This window comes from Bubalus bubalis, chromosome 4, assembly GCF_019923935.1.
Source record: "Bubalus bubalis isolate 160015118507 breed Murrah chromosome 4, NDDB_SH_1, whole genome shotgun sequence".
NCBI classification, from domain to species: domain Eukaryota; kingdom Metazoa; phylum Chordata; class Mammalia; order Artiodactyla; family Bovidae; genus Bubalus; species Bubalus bubalis.
The window spans coordinates 97,931,562-97,945,332 of record NC_059160.1 but is presented as its reverse complement, the minus strand read 5'-3'; the positions used below and the strand labels follow the sequence as shown (position 1 = coordinate 97,945,332).

Here is a 13,771-nt window from a genome sequence, read left to right as displayed (position 1 = left end):
AGTGACGCACAGAAGTTGCAGAAAGAGGATGTTGAATTTTAGGCAAAGCAGCAGAAAGGAAGCACCATTCAAGTCCCTGAGCTCACCAATAGCCACCTGGGCTTCTACAGAAAGAGAAAGAAAAGAAGGGGGCAGAAGGGCAGAAAAGAGAACTTTCCTGTCCTCTTTTCATTCTTGTTTTGGGATTTATGAGAAGGAAAATAAGAGGAGCAGATCTACTTCTCTAAGGTGGTCCTTCTTAGGCTTTACTGTGCCCGTGGATCACATGTGGAATCCTCTGAAAATGCAGGTTCTGGCTCCATGGACCTGGCCCAGGGCCTGAGATTCTGAATCTCAAATATGTTCCCGGATGATGGAGAGGACATTGGTGCCACACGTTGAGGAGAAAAGGCCGAAGGCACCTTCCAAAGAGTCATTTCTCAGCTCCTCCTCTATGTTCACTTCTGGAAACAACAATGATAACCACCACCATTTTCCACTTATTTCCTGAATCCAACATGCACATTCTTAGCTCAGGATGATCCCCATTTTTAGACAACTGCTGGCTTCTTCTCCATTTCCAAGTTCTCCATTTTCCCTCTAAATGTCATTCAAATCTCTGTCCTTCACCAGGACTCTTTCACCACTCAGGGTCTCCATAATCAATGTCTCCATTGAGGTCCTATACCTTTCCTGTGGTTCTCCTTGGCCATAGTTTTTGGCAAGTATATATAGTTATTGATTTTTTTTAATCTGTTTGTCTCCTTACTGAATTGTAAGCCTCTTGAGCACAGGGTGTATGTTTTGTCACTCTTTTATTCCCCAGACCTTAAATAGAGCCCCGCTTATTAAGAAATTGCACAGTGTAGTGCTATTACCCCAGGGAGACAGGGGTTCAACCCCAGCTCTACCATTCAACAGCTGTTGGAGCCTGGACCAAGTGTTGCTGCCTGAGTCTTGGCAGTGGCGGTGGTGGTACTGTACGTAGAATATTTATATCTCCCAGAACTGTTGAGAGGAACAAAGAAAATAAAGTTGGCTGCATGTGAAACCAAGGCACAGAGTGAGCATTTGATAAATTTAAAGTCCTCTTGCATTCAACTCATGTTCCCCTCTCCTTAGTATGGATTATGATGGTATATCTTTCCCCTGACATTCTTCCTTTGAAAAATATTATGTCAAATTCAACAATCTTGGGGGAGGATTTCTTCTGTCTCAGTCAAAGTGCCCTGGCATACCCTGAAAAAAGTCCTTCCTTCATAAAAAAAAAAAAAAAAAAAGAAAGAAACTCACAGCTCAAAATAGCAACATGCATGACAGCGTTTTCTGATGTGGTCAGAAGTAGAGAAAGGAGATATATTTTATTTAAATTTATGAATAATATTTATTAAAAATATTATTTTATTAACATTGTGTGTATTGTTAAATCACACAAAATCTGCCTTTATCCGTTTCCCACATTTTCCCCAGCATTTTCGTGTCCACTGAGAGTTGTAACCTTGTGGTGACTGTCAGTGTATCCACTGTGCTGTCGGTGTTCACGTCTCAGGGAGGGTCTGTCTAAAGTGGTGAGAAACACAAATGCATAGCCATATTGGGAGAATCATTGGCCAAAGCAGAGCACACATGCTTGGGCAGGGTCTTGCCAGTGAGGCATAGGGATATGGAGCAGTGCAGGAAACATTGTTTAGGGCAAGCTATGCCAGAGAGCCAGGGCCACCAGGTTGGAAAGGAGGTGCTAGATCAATTTCTTGGTAGAGCAGAGATGAAGCGCATATGAGATGATGGGACAAGCCCAGGCATAGCATTCTCAATGCAGATTTGGATGCCAGCTCCTGGCTTGTTAGCTATGTGATCTGGGGCAAGTTTTTCAACCTCTTTCACTAAATCTATACAAATGGGAAAACGTTGTTCCTTCACAAGCTTGTCTGAGAATTAAACAAAACCATATAGCTAAGGCACGTCAAGTGCCAAAGAGCCCAGTAAACATCACTTCCCTTCTAAAACCTCAAGGAGGGATGGTACCTGGTAATATTGCCGAGGCAGGCATTTAGGAGGGTCCTGCTAGCCTCTGTTCCTCTACCCTAGTAAATATCAAATATCAAATCCCTGGGACATCACCAGGGATTGGGTGTCTGGGTCGGGGAGAGGATGCACGGGTCCACTTTTTGATTCTTTAACAAGGTGGTGTCATCACCTCTGTCTTCTCTTCCTGCCTTCTTCTCCTCCTTTTCTCTTCTCCTTTAAATGTGCTTTAAAGGCAGGATAGATTATTCTTTAGAATAATAATTATTCTATAGATTATAGATTATATAGTATAATAGCCATTATACTGAAAAAATGGCTTATTTATCATAAATGATTAATGACTGCCTAAGGATTGAACTGTATTCTACCAAACCCTTGGTATTTCTGCAATATAGCAGTTCTTCTTGATCTTTATAAACATACCCTTACATACCAGGATTTGTTTGGAGCTTGATGATCTCTTTTTGTTTAATTTAAATTCAACTCTGAGTCTTTGGCTCCTATGGCACAAAGTATCCTTGGTTTTACCTTAAAGCAAGAACATATGGGAATTGTAGAGAACAAATATAACTATCCAACTGCTTTCTCTTGTAGAAATTTTGAATTCTTTATTTGCCTTTATTTATTTGGTTTTTTAATTAAATACTTTTTGTTGTATTTTATTAAATGCTTATATTGTATTGTGTGGCCGATTAACAATGTTTTAATAGTTTCAGGTGGACAGAAAAGGATGGCAAAGAACATGGAGTCTGCATGTAATTAGAGGGGGGAAGTTAAGTAAAAATGACAATTTTTTTCATTTAAATTTATATTAAATTTAGTGTAGGAGCTAATTATTTAGGTGATCTAGAAATATGCAAAAAATCTTCATTGGTTTTTCATCATAAAACAATACACCTTTGCAACAAACTCCCACAATATTCTCCATTCATATTTCTTTATTGACTTCTCCTGCTGATGTAAATTGTCCTTGAGTAAGCCCAGAGAGTGTTGTTTAAATAAGAATTCTAGTCAAAACTAAATGGTACCTACTATCAAGCAAAGTGTTCTTAGGCTGCCAGTCCCACAGCCGTCATGCATGAAAGCAACTTTATCACAGTGGGCGCTATGCCCTTATTCAGAAAAAAATCCATTTTATGGTGGCGAAGTCTCTAATTGAGGCCAAAGGATGAAAAAAGGAGGAGCTGTAATCAGAAGATATCAAAGCTCCAGGCAGGTTAAAGATCCTCTAGCAAAGTCAGACTCCCTAGTGTTTCTACAAAAGGAAAATGTTAAGAAACAAAATAAAGTGGAGAAGGATTGGGATTAAAGGGGATTTCATTCAATATCAAGCCCTATGAAAGTATCACGTGTGAGTGGATTTGAAAAAGTCCAGTGGACTCTCGGATAAAAAGAAATACGCGTTCAGGGATGTGTCTGGTATAAAATAGAAGCATTCATACTGCTGAGATAGACGGTGACTGATTAAATGGAAGCAGCCATACACCCATTCATTTCTCTGAGAATCAGCAGCTGTCGGCTAACAGACACCTTTCTTACACATGCTCTTGCTCAAGTGATAAGAAGTGAAAAGAGCTCTAGGCAGGACTATTCTGGGTTCCAGACAATCTGTGTTGCTATGAGATCTGAGATTAGCGGTTAGGTTGGTGCCAGATGTTGTCCAGCAGCTGATCATGAAACCTCTAAAAGTTAAATTCATTTCTCAGAAGTCAGCTGTGCATGTGGGCTACAGGAGAAGGTGATTGGATCGTTCTGTTTCTTGGGGATTCCCCACCCTCAGCTCAGGGGAATGCAAGGGATTAGTAGCCTCAGTCCTGTAAGGAATTTTTTTTTTAAGTCATCACATTAATATGCTATAAAATCTCTCCCTGTGTTCCTTGAAGTGCCCCTGATTCAAGTGTTGTCCAGGACTCGATGTTGATAATTTAGAAATTATACCAAAGTACCATTTTAGCTTCTTATCAACCACTGGGTTAATAGGTTCTACTTTGAAGCATGATATATCAAAGTCAAGTAAGTTAGTGAAGAGTGTCCACAAAAGGGCATGTTATGTGGTCTGAGACTTGACTGTGGCAGGCTGGCAGCTGAGCCATCTGGAGGTGAGTGGCGGGGCCTTTGTTCATTTCTGAGTGGTAATTTGCATTCTACAGATGCAAAGTCTATTTAACTGGCTCTCCTGCTATGTAACCCTGGACAAATTATATTTTCTATCTATCAATTTCCTCTTCTATGACATGTGGCTAATAATATAATACCTACCGCATAGCATGTCCCTCATACAGAGTATATGTTCAATCAATATTAGCTATTGTATTACTATTATTTTCTATGCTATTGTTACAGAAAAGGCCAGTGTACCAGTCTCAAATAAATCATTACCAAAGACTGACTTTAGTAAAGAAGACCAGAAAGCTTGATAGATTAAGCTCCAAGTTCAAGTTTTCACAAGAATGAAGAGGGTGACTGTAGAAGAGTGATCACAGAGGAATTATTAAAAAGAAAGTAGATCATTCTTGAGAGAGTACTTAGTAGGATTTAAAAAAATCAGAATGTTCCCATTTTCCAGGTTGGTACACTGAATCTTCTGGAGCTGGACTCCACTTATTTATGATACAGAGTCTTAGAATCATAGGTTTCCAAGAAGTCATCAGGGCCACCAAGGAGCCTGCTGGGTGCAGCTTGCCCAAAGTAGCATCTGCAGTATCTGCCTGCTTATCCCATCCCATCTTTTGCTTCCTTCTTATCCTTCCCTAAACCCACATGATGTGGCAACACACACAGAAACTCCTGCCCATAAAGAAGAAAAGGCTAAAGAAATTTGGGTTAAGACAGTGATTTAAGTTACATGTCAAGAAAATGAGCTGGGGTTTCTTTTTTTTTTTTTCCTTCAGCTTTTCAAAAATAGAGGGGAAAAAAATCCCAAACACCAGCTTAATAAATATCCCTGGCATTAGTGGTCTTTTCTCAAGTACTCTGGGCCAAAAGGGCTTCCCAAGTGGCTCAGTGGTAAAGAGTCTGCCTGCCAATGCAGGAGATGCAGGAGAGGAGAGTTCAATCCCTGGGTTGGGAAGATCCCCTGGAGAGGGAAATGGCAGCCCACTCCAGTATTCTTGCCTGTAAAATTCCATGGACAGAGGACCCTGGTAGGTTGCAAAGACATGACTGGGCGCGAGCTTTCAAGAGCTGGACCAAAAGAAATTCACACTAACAGGTGAGTCTTAGTCACTCCCCTTGGATGTTGATTTAACCTGTATTAACCACTGTTAGGGAACAGAAGAGCCCTAAGGGTACAGTGACTCCTCCTTTCAGATTGAAAACATTGAAAACAGAAGATCAAATAGAATATGCCAGAAATGTATAGCTAGCAATATAAGAATCTTCTCTTGAATCCAAAGAAGTCTACAACAATAAAAGAGACTTGGCTCAACAATTACATTTATATACATTTTTAAAATTTTATAAATGTAATTATAATTACATATATAAATATAAATTTATAAATAATTTATAAATGTAATTATTATGTAGAAAATAAGATCAATAGGTATCAATTTGGTGATGTGGTAGCTAGAAAAAGTAACATGATCTTAGGCTACATACATAGATGTATAGCAGCTAAAAACAAGGAGGTTATAGTTTTGCTGCTCTTTCCCTTGATCAGAGCATACTAGAATCTTATATTCTTGTAAGAGGGCTACTCCCTTCAAAGGGCCATAGATACACTGGACCACAACCTGAGAAGAGTGACCAGGATGAAGAAGGAATGTTAAATCAGGTCATATAAGGAGCAGCTGAAGATTCTTAAAGATACTCAGAATAGGGGGCAGAGATACCTTTAGATATCCAAGGACAAAGATACCTATTTTTTGAGCACAGAGGTGGAACAAGGGCCGATATAGCAAGCATTAACAACTCACATATATTGAGAATTTGTTACTTATCAGGCACAAACTCAGGCAAAAAAAACATGGGTTAATTTATGAGGAATAGATTCCAAGAAATGAGTAACTGGCCAAAGTTGATCAGTTTGGATACAAACTGAAGCTGTCTGGTTTTAGAGGCCACACTGTTAAGTACTATGCAATCTTGCCAATGCAGCAAAATATATGTTAATTCAGTGAAAGAACTCTAACTGTCTGGGATGTTTAAAGAATATGTTATCTTACTCAAAGAGTAGTGAGTTCTGTCACTAGGGAGGCCATGTAATTACCTGGCAGCTAAGACTGGGGGCATCTGATCATCTCCTCTGACTGAGTGTGCCAGTATCCTCTGCAGTCAGGCATGGACCAGTGGATGAGTTCTGGCTCATGAAACGTGAGTGGATGTGGTACCCATCATACTGGGCTGCCCTTTCAGTCACCGTGTGATCCTCACCCCCTTACACCATTGCTGGCTAAAGCAGGGAAGACCCTGGTTATCTAACTGAGAACAGAGCCACAAGTTAGAAGGAGCCTGGGTCCCTGAAGGACACTGCCTCCTCCTGCTATCTGCATTGGAATAAGTTGTGAGTGAGAAATAAACTTCATTGTGATGAAGCCAGTGAAATTTTAAGGTTATTTGTTAAAGCGGTAACCCTGTTCTGACTAATACAAAGACAGTACTGTCGGGAGAATTTAAGTACTTGATGAGAGGTTGGCATTCTTCTCTTTTAAAGTCTGCTCAAGTTTGACACTCTTCAATTTGTGAGTAATAAAGCAAAGTGGATTTTTGAGAATCCCCCAATAAAGAAAATCACAATCTGATGATCAATATCCTCAGGAAAAAATACAAATCAAAACTCTGAAATAAGCAGATTTTTGATTTACAGGTGTTAGAATATCTACATTCTCCAGTCGTGTACAACTCTGTGACCCCTTGGACTGTAGCCCATCAGGCTCCTCTCTCTGTGAGATTTTCCAGGCAAGAGTACTGGAGTCGGTTGCCATTTCCTTCTCTAAATTAGGTCCAGGACCAGCAAATTAAAAAGTATAAACACATGAACAGGAATAAATGACAGGAACTTGCCTGGTAGTCCAGTGGCTAAGACTCTGCTCCCAACGCAAGGGGCCCAGGTTCCATCTCTGGTCAGGGAACTAGATCCCATATGCTGCAACTACGAGTTTGAATGCCACAACTAAAAATATCCTGCATGCTGCAACTAACTATCCCACATGCCATAACTAAAGATCTGGAGTGCCGCAACTAAGACCCAGTCCAGCTAAATAATTTTTATTTTTTTTAATAAATGATAGGTTTGATCTTCCTTTATCACTCTAAGCAGTGAGTTTGGAAATTTGTTTCCTCCCTGAATTGTAACCAACCACACATCAACACTTTTCAAGATCTTTCTGTGTTGTTGGGTGTTGTCATTATAGACATGCCTGAACTGGCTAAGTCTGCTCCTGCCCCTAGAAAGGGCTCTAAAAAAGCTGTGACCAAGGCCCAGAAGAAGGATGGCAAGAAGCGCAAGCACAGCCGCAAGGAGAGCTACTCCGTGTACATGTACAAGATGCTGAAGCAAGTCCATCCGGACACCGGCATCTCGTCCAAGGCCATGGGAATCATGAACTCCTTCGTCAACGACATTTTCGAGCTCATCGCTAGCGAGGCATTGCACCTGGCGCATTACAACAAGCGCTCGACTATCACACCCAGGGAGATCCAGACCGCCGTGCGCTTGCTGCTACCTGGGGAGCTGGCCAAGCACGCCGTGTCCGAGGGCACTAAGGCTGTCACCAAGTATACAAGCTCCAAGTAAATATAATATGCCTAGCTGCTGTTAACAGAGAAGGCAATGGCACCCCACTCCAGTACTCTTGCCTGGAAAATCCCATGGACGGAGGGCCTGGTGGGCTGTAGTCCATAGGGTGGCTAAGAGTCGGACACGACTGAGCGACTTCACTTCACCTTCACACATGAACACTATCCTGCCAGGCAATCTGTGAGAGGCTAGAAACAAAGTTACATAAAACCCCAAGCTTTATATTTGAAGAGTTTATAATAAAGGATAGTGGTTTTCAAAGCACTGAGGGCATAACATTTCTCTGGAAACTTGTTAAAAAATGAGGATTCCTGAACTCAAACAAGGCCTCTGTATCAACCTAGAGGGGTGGGGTAGGGAGGGAGATGGGAGGGAGGTTCAAAAGGGAGGGGATATGTGTACACCTATGGCTGAGTCATGCTGAGGTTTGACAGAAAACAACAAAACTCTGTAAAGCAGTTATCCTTCAATAAAAAAATTAAGTTAAAAAAAAAAAAGAGGATTCCTAGAATTTCCTCCAGAGATATTAATTCAGAAGGTGTGGGGAGAGGACCACCAATCAAAATCTAACATAACACCTGTCACATAGTATATACTCAGTAAATAGCTTTGATAAATCAATGGCTGCATTTAGTGAATATGTCCTCTGAATCTAATGCAGAAAGTATATGAACCACCTTGTCATAAAAGGTTGACCATTAGGGGAAAAAATTTAATCAGGGATCAATTAAATAAGATAACTGAGCTCTATAGTTCAAAATGTTCTGGAAAAAAAATTAATGCCACTTCTTTATAAAGCTGATATTTGTTTCCTTTTAAGAGAAGCTGAATTTAGTATAAAAGTAAGTAAGAAAAAGTCTGGAAACAGAAGGGAAACAGAGACATATCCAGGAATTTTAAGCAGAATGAGGTCATAGGAAGCTGTTGTTTTCCCGCACCTTCCTTTTTTTTTTTGAGCAGGAAAATTCCACACAAGAAGCAGACCAGTTGATCTCGCAACTGTGCTCCCATGTCTGGCACTTATCTGGGTCAAGTTAAGGAGAGCTGCCCCCAGGCCCTGGAAATACACAACCCACCCAGTGGCCGGGATACACAGCAGGTACAGCCCTTCTTATCGCCAGACTTTCTCCCCCAGCATCCGTCTGGAAGCAGATTCTCTGCTGAGTAGGCAGCACACCGGACTGACAGAATCACACAGGGCCACCTGAGCAAACAGCCCTTCCCTTCATACATCCATCACCCCATCCCAGATCCTAGAGGCACCTCTCTTGGTGTTCGTGTAAAGGTACCAAAGGTGTTTTCCTTTCAGAAGGATTTAAGACAGCAGCCTGTCACTGGGCCTGGGCTCGACTCTTACTGCTGATTTCCTAGGCGTGTGCCTTAGCACCAGCTTCATAACCTCTCTGTGCCTCAATTTACTCATTGGTAAGTTGAAGATACCAGGCATACCTACCTCATGGGGTTCTTTAGCAGATTAAGTGAGGAAAGAGATGTAAAGCACAATGCCTGCATGCAATAGTGAAAGTGAAAGTGTCAGTTGCTCAGTCGTGTCCGACTCTTCGCAACCCCATGGACTGTAGCCTGCCAGGCTCCTCCGTTAATGGGGTTTTCCAGGCAAGAATACTGGAGTGGGTTGCCATGTCCTTCTCCAGGGGATCTTTCCAACCCAGAGATTGAACTCTCCTCTCTTGTGTCTCCTGCATTAGCAGGCAGATTCTTTACCATCTGACCCACCAGGGAAGCCAGTGCATGCAGTAAATGCTAAAGATGTGAATTGTGGCTAGGGGTCAGTCCACAGGACTGTCTAGGACAATCCTGGCTTCAGAGCTGAATGTGCCATGCTACCGCTGGTTTGGGGGAGTCTCTGCCACTGCTGCCCACTGTGGGTAGCTGCCCACTGTGCTTTCCGTCAGGCTTCCTGCACTTGAACACACTGGGCTACCAGTGGCCCCAGCCTGCCTCATTGTGGGTCTGTGTTGTAGACCTCCATGTTAATCGGGGCCATTTTTCACACAGTAAATAGCAAATGTTAGTTTCCTTGATGACAGACACACAGAGAAGCATAATTTTTCAGATTCAATTCATAGATCAGTTCTCAATCCTTAAGTCATCTCTCTTGATCTTTGAGTCGCACACTGTAAATTTTGATTATCTCTGTTTTATAGCATCCTTTGTCAGTCTGATCCCATGCAATATGGAGAAATTGAGGTATGGATGACATCATTCAAAAAGCACCTGCAATTTTTTTTTTTCTCACCAAGTACTTACAGACTTTTCTAAGGTAACTTTCAAAAACCCACTGAAATACTTTTACATGTTTTGCAGATAAGGAAATTAATATTCAAATGCATTAAGTATTGGGCCCAAGTTCTCACAGCCAGAAAGCAGATAAATAGGGCTTGAACTGAAGTTCTCTTATACCCCAGCTTGTGCTTATCTCATAACACTGGGAAATGAATCATGAACAAATCTGATCTCATATATTTCCAGTGTTTATTGAATATGTGTTTTCTAAAAATCTTACACTCACTCAGTAAGTTCACTGGAAGCCTGCTAACTTCTTGTCCTTTGGCTGTTATCACTGTCTACTCTCCTCTGGGGCTCTACTCTCCTTTGGTAATGTTTTATTGTTATTAAAAAGCATTATTTGACTATAAAGGGGAAAATCATACAGACATGTTCCACAATATGGCTAATCTCAGTATGCAACATCTAATAATTACATAAAAAGTCTTCATATCAAATGTAAGCAATGATCAAATTTAGTAGGAAAGGCGTTTTTATAAATCAAAGTTCTTTCTTCATTTCACATGGCTACTTCATTGAGCTGAAACTTATCTTGCCAACCTGTAGCTTCTCTAGGTAGTATCTGGGATCTATCTGCTGACTGCTGCCTATTGTCATTCAACTTTTAAACATTAATTGAAATATAACTGTCTTCACTTTCCTTGTGTGAACTGAGAACAAATTTTCAGTCTAAATTAAATTTATTAGTTATTTTTTTATTCCTTGATAGAAGAATAAATATTCTTTCATAAATAAATAAATAGTAATATTCTTTAACACTTTGCTTTCCACAAATGAATAACTTGATTGTGATTATTAACTCCTTTTTCCTCCCTCAGCCTGTCAAAGGAGTTACAAGTTAAAATAAGCATGGCAGGATAAGAACAAGGAAAGCAATACATTTGACTTTGAAAGTGGGAAAAAATTTCATGTGATTCAAAATACTGTATATTTCCTGAACATTGGTTAGGTACTCTTGTTGAAAATGTAAAATTAATGTATGTTCTCTTTCTGGGCCTCAAACATTTAGGATCTAGTTGAGGGAACTGGATTTATACATGAAATACAACTGGACAACACAGTGTGTTAGAATAACCATGAGCCAAAGTCTTTGGTGCAGACATTTAGTAATATGATGAGTCAGGAAAAGGAGACATTATTACAGGCTGGAGTAGGCTGGCAAGATGAGATGAGGAGCTGCCATGTGACTGGAGAAAGGGTGAGATTCAGAGAGAAGAACCAAACGAAAAAATGTGAGGCGGGGGAGGGGGGGAGGAGGGGAGAGAAGAACCAAACGAAAAAGTGTGAGAGAGGGGGAAAAGAGGGGACAAAGAACAGGGAAAAAAAGAAATGAGGAAAAACAGGCTGGCAGGAGGAATGAGGAAGGAGAGAGGCAGGCAGGTAAGCAGTGGATTTTGCACTATAAATGGCAATAAAATGAGAGGTGGCAGTTCCTAAAAGACCATGTTGAACAAAATGCACTTTCACCCTTGTTGGTATATCCAGAAATTCAAGTTTGGAAGTTCAGGTATATATGACAGTAAATATGTGTTTGTGGGGGTGGGGGGGAAAGGCCAGTAAATATTTACTTCAGTTTGCTTTTTAAAAAGAAAGCTATTCCACACTATGAAATATTTCTCAAAACCCTGGTTTCAAAACACTTGTTCCACTTCTCCAAGCCACATAAAGGAACATGCTTTTCTGCCCAAACTCTCTGACCTTACATTAACCAGTCTCTCCACTAAGTCTGCTCTTGAGCTCTCTTTAGCTCCATGTGTTTCTTGTCTTTAAATAAACCTCCTAGATGATATTCTTACAAAGATATTCAAACAATTCAGTGTCAACTTCTTCATAAACTTTACCAGGAATGGCATTTGTAGGAGGAGATTGAGAATCAAAAATGAACTCTCCCTCTCTCTCATACTTCCTATGTCCAAATTTTGTATGAGTTCTATTAACAAAAGTTTCTTCTCATGTTCAGAACTGTTCTACACCATAGACTAATTTGAGAAACAAGTGTATCTGCTCTGGCTGAAAATGAGAGCAAGGTACTGCCTAATTCTTGGAAGCCACTAGAGAGTAATAAAAAGAGCCGACTCACTGGAAAATACCCTGATAATGGGAAAGACTGAAGGCCAGGAGAAGAGGATGACAGGATGAGATGGTTGGATGGCATCACTGACTCAGTAGATGTTTGAGCAAGCTCCAGGAGATAGTGAAGGACAGGGAAGCCCGATATGCTGCAGTTCATGGGGTCACAAGAGTCGGATATGACTGAGTGACTGAAAAACAACAACAATGGTTATAACACACCTTTAATTACTAGGGCTTCCCTGGTGACTCAGACAGTAAAGAATCTACCTGAAATGCAGAAGACCTGGGTTCGATCCTTGAGTCAGGAAGATGCTCTGGAGAAGGGAATGGCTACCCACTCCAGTGTTCTTGCCTGGAGAATTCCATGGACAGAGGAGCCTGGTGGGCTACAGTCCATGAGGTTGCAAAGAGATGGGCATGACTGAGCTATCAAAACATACACATACACACACACACACACACACATTTCAAGGGCATCTGGATTATCTGGGAACTTGTTAATGAGGATTCCTGAGCTTACTTTCAGAGACACTAATTCAGAAGGTGTGCGCCACACAATATGTACCTTTGTAGGTACCACCTAGACTTCAAGATGTAAATGTGAAGGAATTATAGCTGTACCTACCTCATATGATTGTTAGGTGATTTAAACGAGATTTTATATGTAAGTAAAAACCAGCAAACCCAGTAAACTTTACATGTTTCACACAGAAATCAATATGCTTGTAGTTATTAGGATTCTTACTATTCAAATATTTGAATAAAAAAGTGCTCAGCTGAGAAACACCAACAGTGGTAGATTATTTTGACAGATCAAAACCTTACAGCTAGTCACCCCACTTCACACATATTCCCCTCACCAAGAGTTTATGTAATGTCTAATGTTGCTAAACTTAGTGACTTATATTAATTTTCTACTTTGGGATGATCTCTTTTCAATAGTAATTGTGTTTCTAAATATGGGATGCATTTTTAACTGACTGAGTTTTGTACCACTTTTTGTCAACTTTTAACTATAATTCAGCTTAAAACAAAACAATGCATTTTCTTTCCACTGTTAATCGAATTAATGAAAGTTGACTTTATGAGCAAAATCCTAATTTATGAATGTTTCCATTGTCTTTCATGTTAAGGACATTAGTATTTGACTATCTTGTAGCAAACAATTTGCATGGGATGGAATTTTATTATACATATTTTCAGGTAGTAGAATGTATTAGATTTCACCCAGATGATCTTTTAGTGAATTATTTAATCTGGCTTAAATTTTCTAAAAACATTCTGCAGTTATGAAATGTATAAATGATTTTATGATATCGCCACAGATTCATGTAAACATATAAGATTATAACCGGGATTTAATGTCTTTCTGTAAACTATAACTTAAACAAAGACTTACAGGACAAAGGCAAGCACATATTTTATAAATGCTGTGTTTCTTGAAACAGTCTATGCTTCTTGGGAGAAAATCACTAACTGCTTATCTCCTGGGACCAAGGACCCGACGTCCCTGAAGTCACAGCACATTTCACACTCATCTCCACGTGGAAATAGGTGGCCACTGTTGGATTCTAGTGAGAATGACACCTCTGGAATATCTCAGCTTCACAATCCCTGTTAGAGCCCTCTGAGAATCTGCTCACA

At 40.4% G+C, this 13,771-nt stretch overlaps 1 protein-coding gene and 1 long non-coding RNA gene across 2 annotated transcripts in view; one reads left to right on the top strand and one right to left on the bottom strand.

The window, feature by feature from the left end:
• The window catches only part of LOC112584627, a 47,795-nt gene that overhangs the window by 22,131 nt on the left and 11,893 nt on the right, over nt 1–13,771 (bottom strand). The gene's annotated exons all lie outside the window — the stretch shown is intronic.
• On the top strand, nt 7,338–7,760 carry LOC123465698 (histone H2B type 1-L-like). The gene has a single exon (XM_045165493.1). It carries the CDS (start codon nt 7,364–7,366, stop codon nt 7,742–7,744), a length of 381 nt encoding a protein of 126 aa, XP_045021428.1. The 5' UTR covers nt 7,338–7,363; the 3' UTR covers nt 7,745–7,760.

What these genes read in the sequence shown, in the direction of transcription:
- LOC123465698 (XM_045165493.1), top strand. Translation starts at nt 7,364, where the DNA reads ATGCCTGAACTGGCTAAGTCTGCTCCTGCCCCTAGAAAGGGCTCTAAA.